Raw genomic sequence first — 13,479 nt, forward strand, 5'->3', positions numbered from 1 at the left:
TCATATCAAGTGAGTGATCTACAAATTCATTTAAAAATGAAATTGAACAATTCAAGTTTAAAAGGATAAATCCATTATAAATGAGTAGGTAACCAAAAATAGTTATTAAACTTAAATGTATAATTGCAATGGATCAAGAAAACTTGAGTCCCCTTCATACCCTTACCTGTACCCTTCTTCTGCTGGAAGAATTATTTTGTTGGGAGGAATATTGGTGAAAATACGCACAGGAGACTGTTTTCGTCCCGTTTTTCCATGTTTATAAAGTGTATGATTATCATAATCTACCTAGAAATTTGAGAATGTAAGCATAATTACTTAAATAACATATTGTTATTGAAATCAACAAATGAGTATAGAAATAGTACAATAAAGTTTAAATAAAGTAAAAATAGTTAATAACAAATTAAATAAAAGCCATTACATTACATAAAAATGAAAAAAGCGACAGTTCATTTTAAATCTGGTGACAAGGAGACCTAAGGTTCAATGAAATGTCATTAAGACATGTTAAAATATTTTTTTTAATAGAAGGAGAAAGGTTAAGGAACTGAATGATGTAACAGATGATAAATGGACAAGTTGAGATTTGAACCCAAGAGTTCATCTGAATTAAAATCCAATGCTGCACCTTCAATATTTAAGCTTTAAAATTTTTTCTACTTGCTGAGATTTTTAAAGAATTAACAAATGAACTCTAATTGCAGAAAATCCCAGCTTTTTGTTGAAAATTTTAAAAACCCTGGTCCAGATAAAGTAACATGAATTTTATCAAACATTTGAAGAAAGAGTACTTGTGCTTCACAAATTAATCTCATAAATCAAGAAAGAAAACATTCTATCCAATTCCTTTTATGAGACAAATATGGTCCTGACACCTAAACCAGGAAGGTATACAGCAAAGGAAAGAGAACTACTGATCAATAGCCTTAATGAATATAAAAATGATCAAATAAAATCCTGGCAAAAAAATCTACAGCAGGGGTTCTCAACCTTTTTTGTGTGTGTCATGGACCCCTTTAGAAGTCTGGTAATGCCTAGGGATTTCTTTTTAGAATAAAATTTTTTTTAAACTAAAAGAAATGCTAGATTTTACTTAGATATTAGTGAAAATAAAAATTCAATTTTCCCCCATTCATTTTCATGGACCCCAAAACTACAAGACAGATGTGAAAATGTGTGACTATGATACACACACACACACACACACACACACATATATAACTTTGAACAAAAGTTATATTTCTTGTCTTGTCTCTCCTGCTGTGAGGGCTTTCCCTCTGAAAATACCTTCTAAGTACATCTTATAGGTCTCATGTATATACATAGTTATTTGCAGGCTGACTTTTTCCTTCAGAATGTGAGCTCCTTGAGGGGAGATACAAATTTTTTTGCGTTTTTTCAGTATCTCCAAGGCATATTACAGTAAATGTCACATAGTAAATGTTAATTAATAATACTGATTAATTATACCAGGTATTCAAAAATGGTTCTGTCTTTTTTTCAACTTGTGATTTCATCACAATGCAGATTAGCACTGTCTCTATAGCCTGGTATTAGAGTTGCTTGGCTGCATTAAAAGCTTAAGTGACTTGCATGGGGTCACACAGTCAATATACTAAGCATTGGAGGCATGGCTTGAACCTGTTAAATTATCCTAACTTTGAATCTAGTTGTCTATCAACTATATCATACTGCCCCTTAGGTCAATATTAAAAAAATAATTATCATAATCATATCAAAAACAAAAATATTCCCCAAACAAATGATTAAATCAATAGATGCAAATAAAATGCCTTTAACCAATACTCATTAATGGTAAAACTGTAAAAAAGCTGTGAGTCAGAGTCTATTTAATAAAAAGCATCTACATAAAACCAAAGCTAGTATTATTTACAAAAAGAAAGCAATACATTCTTTCTCAATAAATAAAAAGGAAAAGTAGCAATGCCTCCTCTGTCCCCACTATTATGTGATCTGGTTCCAGAAATATTAGTTGATATCAATAAAACAAGACAAAAGCATACACTTTGACAAAAGGGAGCTAAAAATTCTCCCTATTTGCAGGCATGTTGGTTTATTTAAAAAACCCACATGCAATAGCAAAGAAGAGAAATAATTAATGGCTTCATCAAAGCAGAAGGATACAAAAATCAATAGTATTTCTATATAGCAATAACAAAATCCTAGAGGAAATTCTAGAAAGGGAAACCCCAATCAAAATAATTATAAAATGCATAAGACGACTGGGAGTCAATCAATCAAGGTGTACTAAAGACAGGAGTAAAATACTTTTTAAAGAAATAACTCAAATAATTGGAGGAAAAGTATCACTCATGTTTAGGCTCATCAATATATCAAAATCATTAGGATATACACAGACAGGTAGACAGAGCAATGGATAAAATGCTGGACCTAGAGTCAAGAAAACCTAGATTCAATTCTAGCCTTAAAGACTATAAATTGGTACGTTAATTAATCTCTGCCTCAGTTTCCTTGCCTATAATGGGGATAATAATTGCACCTACCTCAAAAGATTGTTATGAGGATGAAACAAGTTCTATTTGTAAAGCACTTTGCAAACCTTAAAGTACCATATAAATGTTAGTTTTGATAATAATGGCAGTAGTGATGATGATATAACCTAAATTCAATTATAGATTGAGTGCTCTCTAAAGTACCAAAAGGATATTTTATACAGCTAAGATAAAGCAACAGTAAAATTATTTTGGAAGAACAAAAAGCCTAGAATCTCAAGGGAAATAACAGGGTTGGAGGAGCAGAAATTTAGAAATGATAGCACTTTCAAAGATCAAATGATATTATAAAGCAATACTGATGAAAGCTATTTGGTAATGTTTAAAAAATTAAAAAGTAGATTAATAGAAGAGATAAGAAATGCAAGATTCAGAAGCAAATTAATTCAATAACTCAGTGTTCAACAAACTCAAGAATATAAACTATTTGGGGAATAACTTTCTATTTAATGAGAACTTCTGGGGAAATTGGAATAGATTTGGGAAAAATTAGGTTCAGATCAGCTACTTAAAGCACATGTGACAAAATCAAAAGGGATACAAGAACATGAATATATAAGATCTCCCCATAAGAAAAACAGAAAAGAACAAAATCACCTACTTTTTACTACTATAAATACAGGGAAAATTTTTTTAACTTGACAAAAGACTAAGGAAAATGTAAATGATAAAATAAACCATTTCACTTACATATAATGGAAGCTTTTGCGCAAACAAAATCAATGCAGCTAGGTTAGGAAATGGAACTAACAGCTGAGTGAAATATCTTTGTGCAAAATATCTCTGATCAGATTTCAAGAATATATGAGGAAACAACATAAAATTACAAAACAAAAAAAAACACTGAAGTAGACAAAGAGAGCTAGGTAACAGTCCAGGAAGAGATAAAAGAAAAACAAATCTTATTCAATGTGACTTCACTTCTAACTTTGACATAGTCCTAGTTAGAAAGAGGATTTGAGATGCTAGAACTAAAGCTTAGGGGAAAGGAAAAAAAATCACATTCCACCGCTGTTCCTATACCTTCTTAAACACTGCCAGAAGGACTATGGCAGAGTCAGCATCTGCGAATGGGAAGGAGAAAAGGGAGACTATGCAACGTGGCTATATTCTATCCCTCTCTATCACATCTCATAATGACTTCTCCCTGACCAGCCATCCCCTCCAGTCCCTTTCTTTTCTTTCTTTTCTAGCATATGCCCCACTACATAGTCACAAACCCTGACTCCCACCACATGCTTCTATTCAAGCCCTCGCCCAAAGCCACATTCAAAATGACTTCGCTTCTAACTTTGACTCAGTGCTAGTTAGACGATTTGTGATGCTAGGACCAAAGATGAGGGGAAAGGGGAAAGAATCACATTCCCTAAATCAGGGCCAAAGGGCTGGAACCTGGGGGGCATGTGTCACTGGCATCCTGTGGCTCACCTGAGAATACATTTTTCCACAGAAACATTATTCTAAGCAGTGGTCCATGACACCATTAATACCAGACTTGAAGTACATTATATTTTCTGTTTGCTGGTCTTGAAATGTGAGAGAGAGAGACAGAGAGAGAGAGAGTGTGTGTGTGTGTGTGTAGGGGGGAGGGCAGAGTTATATATATATATATATATATATATGTATATATATATANCATATGCCCCACTACATAGTCACAAACCCTGACTCCCACCACATGCTTCTATTCAAGCCCTCGCCCAAAGCCACATTCAAAATGACTTCGCTTCTAACTTTGACTCAGTGCTAGTTAGACGATTTGTGATGCTAGGACCAAAGATGAGGGGAAAGGGGAAAGAATCACATTCCCTAAATCAGGGCCAAAGGGCTGGAACCTGGGGGGCATGTGTCACTGGCATCCTGTGGCTCACCTGAGAATACATTTTTCCACAGAAACATTATTCTAAGCAGTGGTCCATGACACCATTAATACCAGACTTGAAGTACATTATATTTTCTGTTTGCTGGTCTTGAAATGTGAGAGAGAGAGACAGAGAGAGAGAGAGTGTGTGTGTGTGTGTGTAGGGGGGAGGGCAGAGTTATATATATATATATATATATACATATATGAATTGTAAATAAATTATATAAATTATATCATCAAATAAGTTATACATAATCACATAAAGTATATGTATATACATACTCCACACGTGGGTATTTATATGTACATACACATATGTATATACCTATCTACAATCATACAATACATAGACACATACAACATTGGTCCTATGGGTCATGAAAAAATACTTCCAAGTTAAGAACTGACTTACGAATGAAATGCTGGAAAACAACTTATTTGTAACTTGGGGGTCGATTATAAGTACTCCAGTGTTTTTATGACTAAAGACTCCAAACTTGCTCCTGCTCCATTTTCCATGGCTGAATGAAGTGCTGAATCTGCAAATCACCAGTATTGGTTAAAATCACCTTGAAGCAATGTGATAGACTAGGACTAGCAATGGATTTGGAGTCTGTGAGACTGTAGAAAATGTCATTTATTTTTTATGAGCCTCAGTATCCCCATCTGAAATGAAAGGCTTGGACTAAATCATCCCTATGATCTCTACTAGCCCTAAATCCTATGATCCTATCTAATGTTTCATCTCTTTATTAAAAAAGGGTATGAGGAGTGGTAATTCTACCAATCCCAGCTTAATGCAGATGTAAAAGCATCACCAAAGCATCTGATTGCATAAAGAGAACAGATTTTTCTCTCTTTTTTATTTACAGCAAACACCAAAAGATTAACATATACTTTAAATAAGGCCAACTACTTTTACCTCTTAGAGACTAAAATAAAAACATACTTTCCCTCAAAAAATTTTACTGAATTAAATAATTTTACTTCAAAATATATACACACATAACCAAAAAGTTTAAAATCTAAATAATTTTTCTTTTAAAAATATTCATATTTATAGGAAGTATATATATCTTGGCTAATCTCAAATGCCAAAGTTGTTCTAAACATGTATACATATCAAAGCAAACAACAAGAAAAAATGGTCTTCTTAAGAAGGTTTTCCAAAGCTTATGAAGCAATGGAAAATGAAATTTAAGAAAGGCAATAGATCTTAGTATATGACAAGTTCCATGCAATACAAAAGAAAACAGATGGAAGAAAGGGGAAAAAAAGAGGGAAATTTCTTTATGGTTACCCAAGGAGTCAAAGAATGTATGTGTCTGGAAAGTGGTTGATTGCACAGTTTTGCATAACCTAATTGCGATTATTATTATTTTTAAATGTGATGTTGTTGTACTAATTAACCATAAACATATGGGATGTAAAATGCATGCTGCTAGAGAAAATTAATGTACCTCTAACATACATCCATATTTCATAGCCTGAGCTACAAAAATGAGCCTCCTATGGAAGGGCAGGAAAGCAGACACCATTTTACAAATTGCATATCACTACTGGTGATGCTGATACACCATTTTTCCCTCCATTATCCTTGACATTTCATTCACAGTGATGATGAGAGGCTTTTACAAAGAGAAAATTTCACCCAATGGAACCAATTAATGTGATGAAGCTCTATTCGAGAATAAAAACATAAAAACCACTCTGACTCCTAATTTTTAATTCTAATTTTATTCAGATATTTCAACTGAAATATGCTATTAATTAGATTTACTGAAATCAAAATTGTACCCTACCTCATTCTAGATACCTAAGTTTTTAGGGTCTTCAAAAGGTCCTAAAGTATTTTGGTAGAGAATTATGGAATAATAATAGTATATTAGGACCTACAAGATCCCAGATCTTTACATAAACATCCCCAGTAAAGGTCTAAAAAAATATACTACATTGAACAATGGTAAAGAAAACCAAAGAGAATCAGTTATAAATTCCTCTATCTAGTCCAGGTCTAAACAAAAGGATGGCCAGAATACTGCTGAAGCCCATCTACAGAGGTACACCAGGAAAGGGAGAAGGCAAAGTCAGAATAGCTCAGTGAGCAGGAGATAGCCAGAGCAGTGTCCATGGAGCCCCAGCCTGACCCAATTCCAGGCAGGCCCATTCTAACCCTCATCTAGGCACTCTCATCCCAAGCCAGGAAGCCTGGGCCTGAACTACAGAAGGAGACAAGGTTGGATGACTGCTGTAGGATTCCAGCCTCATCTTATCCAATAAATTCAAGATCAAATGGGGCCTATTCATGTAATCCAGAAGTAGGAGAGCAGAGTCCGTCCCAAGAAAAGCCCCTAGACCTTACCTAACAATTGAACTATGAATATTAGAATGAGCCAAACACAAACAGAAATATCAAAACCGAAGAATACATAAAATATATTATCAAGAACAACTGACCAAGGAAGGATAATCTAAGAATCATTAAACTAACTGAAAATCACAGCTAGAATTAAAAAGCTTGGGTACCATATTTCTAGAAATTATATACGAAAACTCCAGTTCTCTTAAAACCATATGGCAAATCCACTAGAGAATGGCAAAACAAATTTGGGTATTTGGATGAAATGGAATATTGCTGTGTAATGACAAATGTGGAAAGAAACAGGCTCAGGGAAAGCAGGAAAGACCTGTATGAATTGATGAAGAGTGAAGGGATCAAAGTCAGGGGAACATTTCATATGATACTAACACTATAATGAAAAACAACTTTAAAGACTTTAGATCTCTTATCAATGGAATAACCAATCATGTTTCCAATGATGATCTATTACTTACCACCAGAGAGAGTTATGATAGATTCAAGATTCAGAATGAGTCATACATTTCTGGACATAAACAACAAAAATTTGTTTTGCATGACTGTATATTTATTACAGGGCTTGTTTTTCTTTACTTTTGTTTTTTACATTTTAATTGAAAGAAAGGTTGTAGGAAAAAAAAATAAATTCATGTTAATAGAAAAAAAATTTTTTTAAAGAACCAGAAAACAAAGGGAAAACAGAAAGAACGCAACAATCACCTTCTAATAGAAAACTCAAAATGAAAACTCCCTGGAATATCATAATCAAAATTCATAACCTCAAAGAAAAAAATACTGCAAGTAGTACCCCTCTGCAAAAAAAAAAAAAAAAAAAAAAAAAAAAAAAAAAAAAAAAAAAGATTGTATATTAAAGGAGTCACAGCCAGGATCTCTCAAGTACTGTAAAGGAGAAGAGAACCTGGAACAAATATATAAATAGTTCTCACTTTACACAAATCTGACAGCCTAGTGGGTAGACATCAGAACCAGGCTCCAGCTCTTGGGCTACCATGGTATGTTAGCAGGAGTAGTGGTTATATCACAGTTCCTCCACTCATGTCCTGAAGCTGCTCTGGCCAAGGTGTCAGATGGAGCCATGCAAAGGGCAGGGGAGGTCTAAAGAAGGGTCCATTTAATGTTAAACAAGAACTAGCTATTTTCCAAAAGACAAAAGAAAAAGGCTTATGACAAAAAATAGGCTATTGGGAAAAATAGTATAATCATACATAAAATGAGCCTTTAATGAAACAGATTTCCAAGCTTCCCTGATAAAAAGTCCAGAACTATGCAGACATTTTGAAATGGAAATGCATAAGATGGGAGAAACATAGAAAATGCACATATTTTGCTATGGGAGAAACATACCCAAATAGCAGAGTCTCCCCTCACGACCAGGAGACTCAAATTCCATTCAATCCAGAAGTAAGAAAAGAATTTTATTTTAAGAAGAGGTTTAGGGTGGCTGGTGGAACAGCCTAGAGCCATGATGGTGAATCTTTTAGAGGGACTAGACATATGAGGAATGTCCTCAGGCATCCTAGAGAAGCAGAGGGGAACAGTCTGCCCCACAATCCTCTGGCTTTCTATTAACGAATGCTGGTACACTTTGTGCTGGGGTGATGGTGTGTGTGCCCATAGAGAACAAACACTCTGAGTGCCCTCTCTGGCACGCGGACCACAGGTTCACCACCATAGGCCTAGGGGCTAATCAGGTAGCTTGGGGCCAATAGAGTAACCTCTCTGGAGCTGACACAATAGCAGATGCAGACAGAATCTCTAGGTGCAGAGTAGCAGCTCTGGAGCTGATGGAGTAGCCCAGCAGATAGTGGAGAAGCATCCCCAAGTATGGATTGGGGTTGGCACATATATTCGAGTCTAGAAGCTTCCAGAGAAATCACCTTTTCTCAATACAGCCCCAAAACCCTGGAAAACGGCCCTGGCCAAATTCAGGGGGACATGTGGTTTGGGGTTTGACACATACATCATAAGTAACAAGGAGCAGGCAAGGGTTATGGGGCTCCTTCTGGAATGCCAGAGCCCTTAGTGCACAGATCCCACATTCCCCCCATTGTCTACCTGTCATCATTTGTCAGAGTAGGAGAGGTATCACTACCCTTCTGGAATGGGAAAATGGGGCAGGGGAGTCACAGGGGGCAGATACAACATGGCCCAAACAGTTAAGAATTAATGTAAATAAAAGACAATCTGAATAATTAATAAAAAAGAATAAGTAGATTAGGCACAAGGCTGGTAACTGGTACCGAACATTACAGATCCAGTATAGGTGATTGATGATACAGAATGGGTAACAGATCCACAATACAGATTTCACAATTCATGCTTGATTAATGCTGAAACTACAGATTTTGCAGTGGATGTTTAACTAGTGCTCACTACTGAGACATACCAAATTTCAGAGCATGAGGGTCCTGTTCCTATTACTGCCCCTTATTGCCCACTGCCAAAGTCCATCAATTTGATTAATTGGAAGGGGTAATGGAAGGATGAATTGTTTACTTGCTAATAGGAAAAAAGAAGTAACATTTCAGAATTCTAAATGTTTTCAAAAGTCACAGAGAAAGAGGGGCCCATGGCAGTTTTTTGCCTTTTTTGTCTTCAAAAAAGATCCTGAGAAGCAATACTTGGGAGGAATAAAGGAAGAGGAGGGAATCACAATGTCTCCTATAATAGGAGTGCACAGTATGAAAAGAAAACAGAGTCTATCTGCTAAAACAAACACAGGAATTATACAAACATAACTACAAAACACTTTCCACACAATTAAAATTAGATCTAAACAATAGGAAAAACATTAATTACTCATAGGTAGGATGAGCTAACATAATAAAAATGACCATCCTACCCAAATTAATTTATTTATTTAGTGTCATACCTATCAAACTACCAAGAAACTTTTTTACTGAATTAGAAAAAACAAAGTTCATTTGGAAGAACAAAAAAATCAAGACTATCAAGGGAAAAAATGAAAAAAAAAATGTGAAGGAAGGTGGCCTAGCAGTACCAGATATTAAGCTATACTATAAAGCAGTGATCATCAAAACGATATGGTACTGGCTAAGAGACAGAAGAGAGGATCAGTGGAATAGACTTGGGGTAAGTGACGTCTGCAAGACAGTCTATAGTAAAACCAAAGAGCCCAGCTTTTGGGACAAAAATCCACTATCTGCTGGGAAAATTGGAAAATAGTATGGGAGAGATTGGGTCTAGATTAACATCTCACACCCTACATCAAGATAAATTCAGAATGGGTGAATGACATGAATAAAAAGGAAACTATAAGTAAATTAGGCAAACACAGAATACTATACTAGTCAGATCTTGGGAAAGGAAAGATTTTAAAACCAAGCAAAAGTTAGAAAAAATTAAAAAATGTAAAATAAATAATTTTGATTACATTAAATTAAAAAGGTTTTGTATAAACAAAACCAATGCAACCAAAATTAGAAAAAAATCTTTATAACAAAAAACTCTAACAGGGGTCTAATTACTCAAATATATAAGGATCTAAATCAATTGTACAAAAAATCAAGCTATTCTCTAATTGATAAATGGGCAATGGACATGAATAGGCAATTTTCAGATAAAGAAATCAAAACTATCAATAAGCACATGAAAAAGTGTTCTAAATCTCTTACAATTAGAGAAATGCAAATCAAAACAACTCTTAGGTATCATCTCATACCTAGCAGATTGGCTAACATGACAGCAAAGGAAAGTAATAAATGTTGGAGGGGATGTGGCAAAATTGGGACATTAATGCATTCCTGGTGGAGTTGTGAATTGATCCAACCATTCTGGATGGCAATTTGGAGCAATGCCCAAAGGGCACTAAAAGACTGTCTGCCTTTTAATCCAGCCATACCACTGCTGGGTTTATACCCCAAAGAGATCATAGATAAAAAGATGTAGAAAAATATTTATAGCTGAACTCTTTGTAGTGGCAAAAAACTGGAAAACGAGGGTATGCCCTTCAATTGGGGAATGGCTGAACAAATTGTGGTATCTTCTGGTGATGGAATACTATTGTACTCAAAGGAATAATGAACTGGAGGAATTCCATGTGAACTGGAATGACCTCCAGGAATTGATGCAGAGTGAAAGGAGAAGAACCAGAAGAACATTGTACACAGAGACTGATACACTGTGGTAAAAGCAAATGTAATGGACTTTTCTACTAGCAGCAATGCAATGATCCAGGACAATTCTGAGGGACTTATGAGAAAGAACGCTACCCACATTCAGAGGAAGAACTGTGGGAGTAGAAACTGTAATGCAAGGTGGCTAACAGAAACTTTTGCTTCTGTAATTTGTAACGGTCACAAAAAGTCAGTTAGAAGTCTTAGAATCTTCAGAAAGACAGAACTTAAAGCTATAAATAGAGGTGAAGTTCCAACTGACGAGGCTTTTGCCTTCTGGCTTTTGCTGTGGCTGGGGGCTTTGCTTTGGCTTAGCCTGTTAGCTGTGGCCTTTTGGCTTGGCTTTGGCCTAATTGCTTCGGCCTTGGCCTGTGCTTATTTGTCTTGGGGAAATTTAAACCTATCCCATTTCTCTGGATCTCTCCATCTACATTCCCTTCCCTTCCCCTGAATTTCCTTTGGGCCCTTGGTGGAAGGGAGGGCTTGGTAATTGAACACTGTGGGTTTTAGTTTCTATAGACAAGTAGAATATCCTCAAATAAGTTACCCCTAGTTTTTTTTGTTTGTTTGTTTGTTTGTTTTTTCTAAACCCTTACCTTCCATCTTGGAGTCAATACTGTGTATTGGCTCCAAGGCAGAAGAGTGGTAAGGGTAGGCAATGGGGGTCAAGTGACTTGCCCAGGGTCACACAGCTGGGAAGTGTCTAAGGCCAGATTTGAACCTAGGACCTCCTGTCTCTAGGCTTGGCTCTGAATCCACTGAGCTACCCAGCTGCCCCCAAGTTTACCCCTAGTTTTAGTGATTTAATAAAGACTTTACTTAAAAGGCAGTCAAATCTCCGGACTGGGAGAGCAGGCTCTCTCAGTCTAAACCTCTCTGTGACTCATCCCCCACCATCACCCCTCTCCCTAGCAGCAGTTAGAAAATCCTGAACCCCTTTCCCTCTGACTAACCTGAGATTAATAAATCCCCTCCTTACCTACTCAAAGCCTCTGGTGAATCATTGTATTGAAAATTGGGACAAGGGCTAAAGAGAAAAGGAATCATTGTCTTTTTATTTCTTGAGAGAACTGGGGGCATCCATTTTGGCAGGAAGTACCTACCAGAGACTTCCTCCAGCCATCAGTTTGACTGGCAGGGAGGGGCCCTCTTGACTCCTCCCTCAAGAGACTTTAGAAATTAACAAGAGAAACCCTCCAGCCAAAACCTAAACATTTCTTACTGGCCCTAGTTTCCTCCCTGTATTCTCTGTCTCAAGCCTGTGGGAATAAACCTGTTTGAGCTGCCCTCTCCTACATAACCCATTTCCTTTATCTCCTATATACCTTCCCTTACCTTCATTCCTCCTCCAATCACCTTATAATCACCTAATATCCCCTTTATCCTTCCTCACACCCAAATTGCCTCGTTGACCCACTCAGATTACCTTATTTACTTCTTGATAACAAAACGCAGAAGAAAACCAACTGCTTGAACACATGGATTGATGGGGATATGATTTAGGATGTAGACTCTAAAGGACCACCCTAGTGCAACTATCAATAATATGGAAATAGGTCTCAATTAATGACACATGTAAAACCCAAAGGAAATGCACATTGGCTATTGGGGGGGGGGGCCAGAAGTGGGGAGAAAGAACGTAAATCATGTAACCATGGAAAAATTTTCTAAAAAATTAAAAAAAAAAAGAATACAAACAGAGAAAAGGTTGAAAGGAATAGACATCCCATGAATTTTACTTTGAACTGAATTAGACAAAGGAAAAGTTGAGTGGATGCATTCCCACTACTTCTCCTTCTTAATATCTTTCTCTGTCATTATTTCTGTCTCTGTCTATCACACACACACACACACACACACACACACACACACACACACACACACACACTGGAGAAATGCATTAAATTCAAGAAAGAAATAAGTGAGAACTGGCTACAGAGAAAGAATATATTAAGATGGAGTAGTAGATGGGAGGATTTAATCATAAGCAAAAGAAATCCCAATGTTAGCAGAGCAGGAGGAGCATAAAGGCAGATTTAAAAGGAGAGAAAATAGAGTAAAAACCTATGATGAGGCAGAAGAAAGAGAATAAGTACAACAGATAGCATCATTTATAGAGCACAAGTATCAGGTAAATTTCCTCTGAAAAGAGGTGATGAGGTTCAAAAAGAAAAGAGTATAAAAGTATAGGATTAGAAAGAAATACTCAATTAACTATGAATATGGATAAAACATACTCATTCAAAAAATGTAAGATGACAGCAAAACTGATTAGAAAGCAGAATCCTATAATATACCAATTATAAGAAACATACTTGAAGCATAAAGATTAAGCAATTAAAATGAAGAGTTGGAGCAGAATCCATTATACTTCAGGTAAATCTAAAAAATAATAGTAGTAATCATGATTTCAGTCAAGAATATAGTAAAACCAGACATGAAAAAAAACCTTAAAAAAAAAAAGACAGAAAAACAACTAAACAAAAAACCTCAACAAAAACCCTCAAGAAATTCTGAATATCAGAGGAGATTTAACAAAAATTGAAAGCAAAAAAAAAAATC

General features: G+C 35.9%; 1 protein-coding gene across 1 annotated transcript in view; it reads right to left on the reverse strand.

The window, feature by feature from the left end:
* Nucleotides 1-13,479, reverse strand: part of ZCCHC4 (zinc finger CCHC-type containing 4) — a 68,503-nt gene that overhangs the window by 14,261 nt on the left and 40,763 nt on the right. The window contains exon 9 of the mRNA XM_044680570.1: nucleotides 167-288. Within this exon, the coding sequence (XP_044536505.1) occupies nucleotides 167-288 (122 nt within the window). The remainder of the gene's footprint in view (nucleotides 1-166; nucleotides 289-13,479) is intronic.

This window comes from Gracilinanus agilis, chromosome 6 (genome assembly GCF_016433145.1).
Source record: "Gracilinanus agilis isolate LMUSP501 chromosome 6, AgileGrace, whole genome shotgun sequence".
Lineage (NCBI taxonomy): Eukaryota > Metazoa > Chordata > Mammalia > Didelphimorphia > Didelphidae > Gracilinanus > Gracilinanus agilis.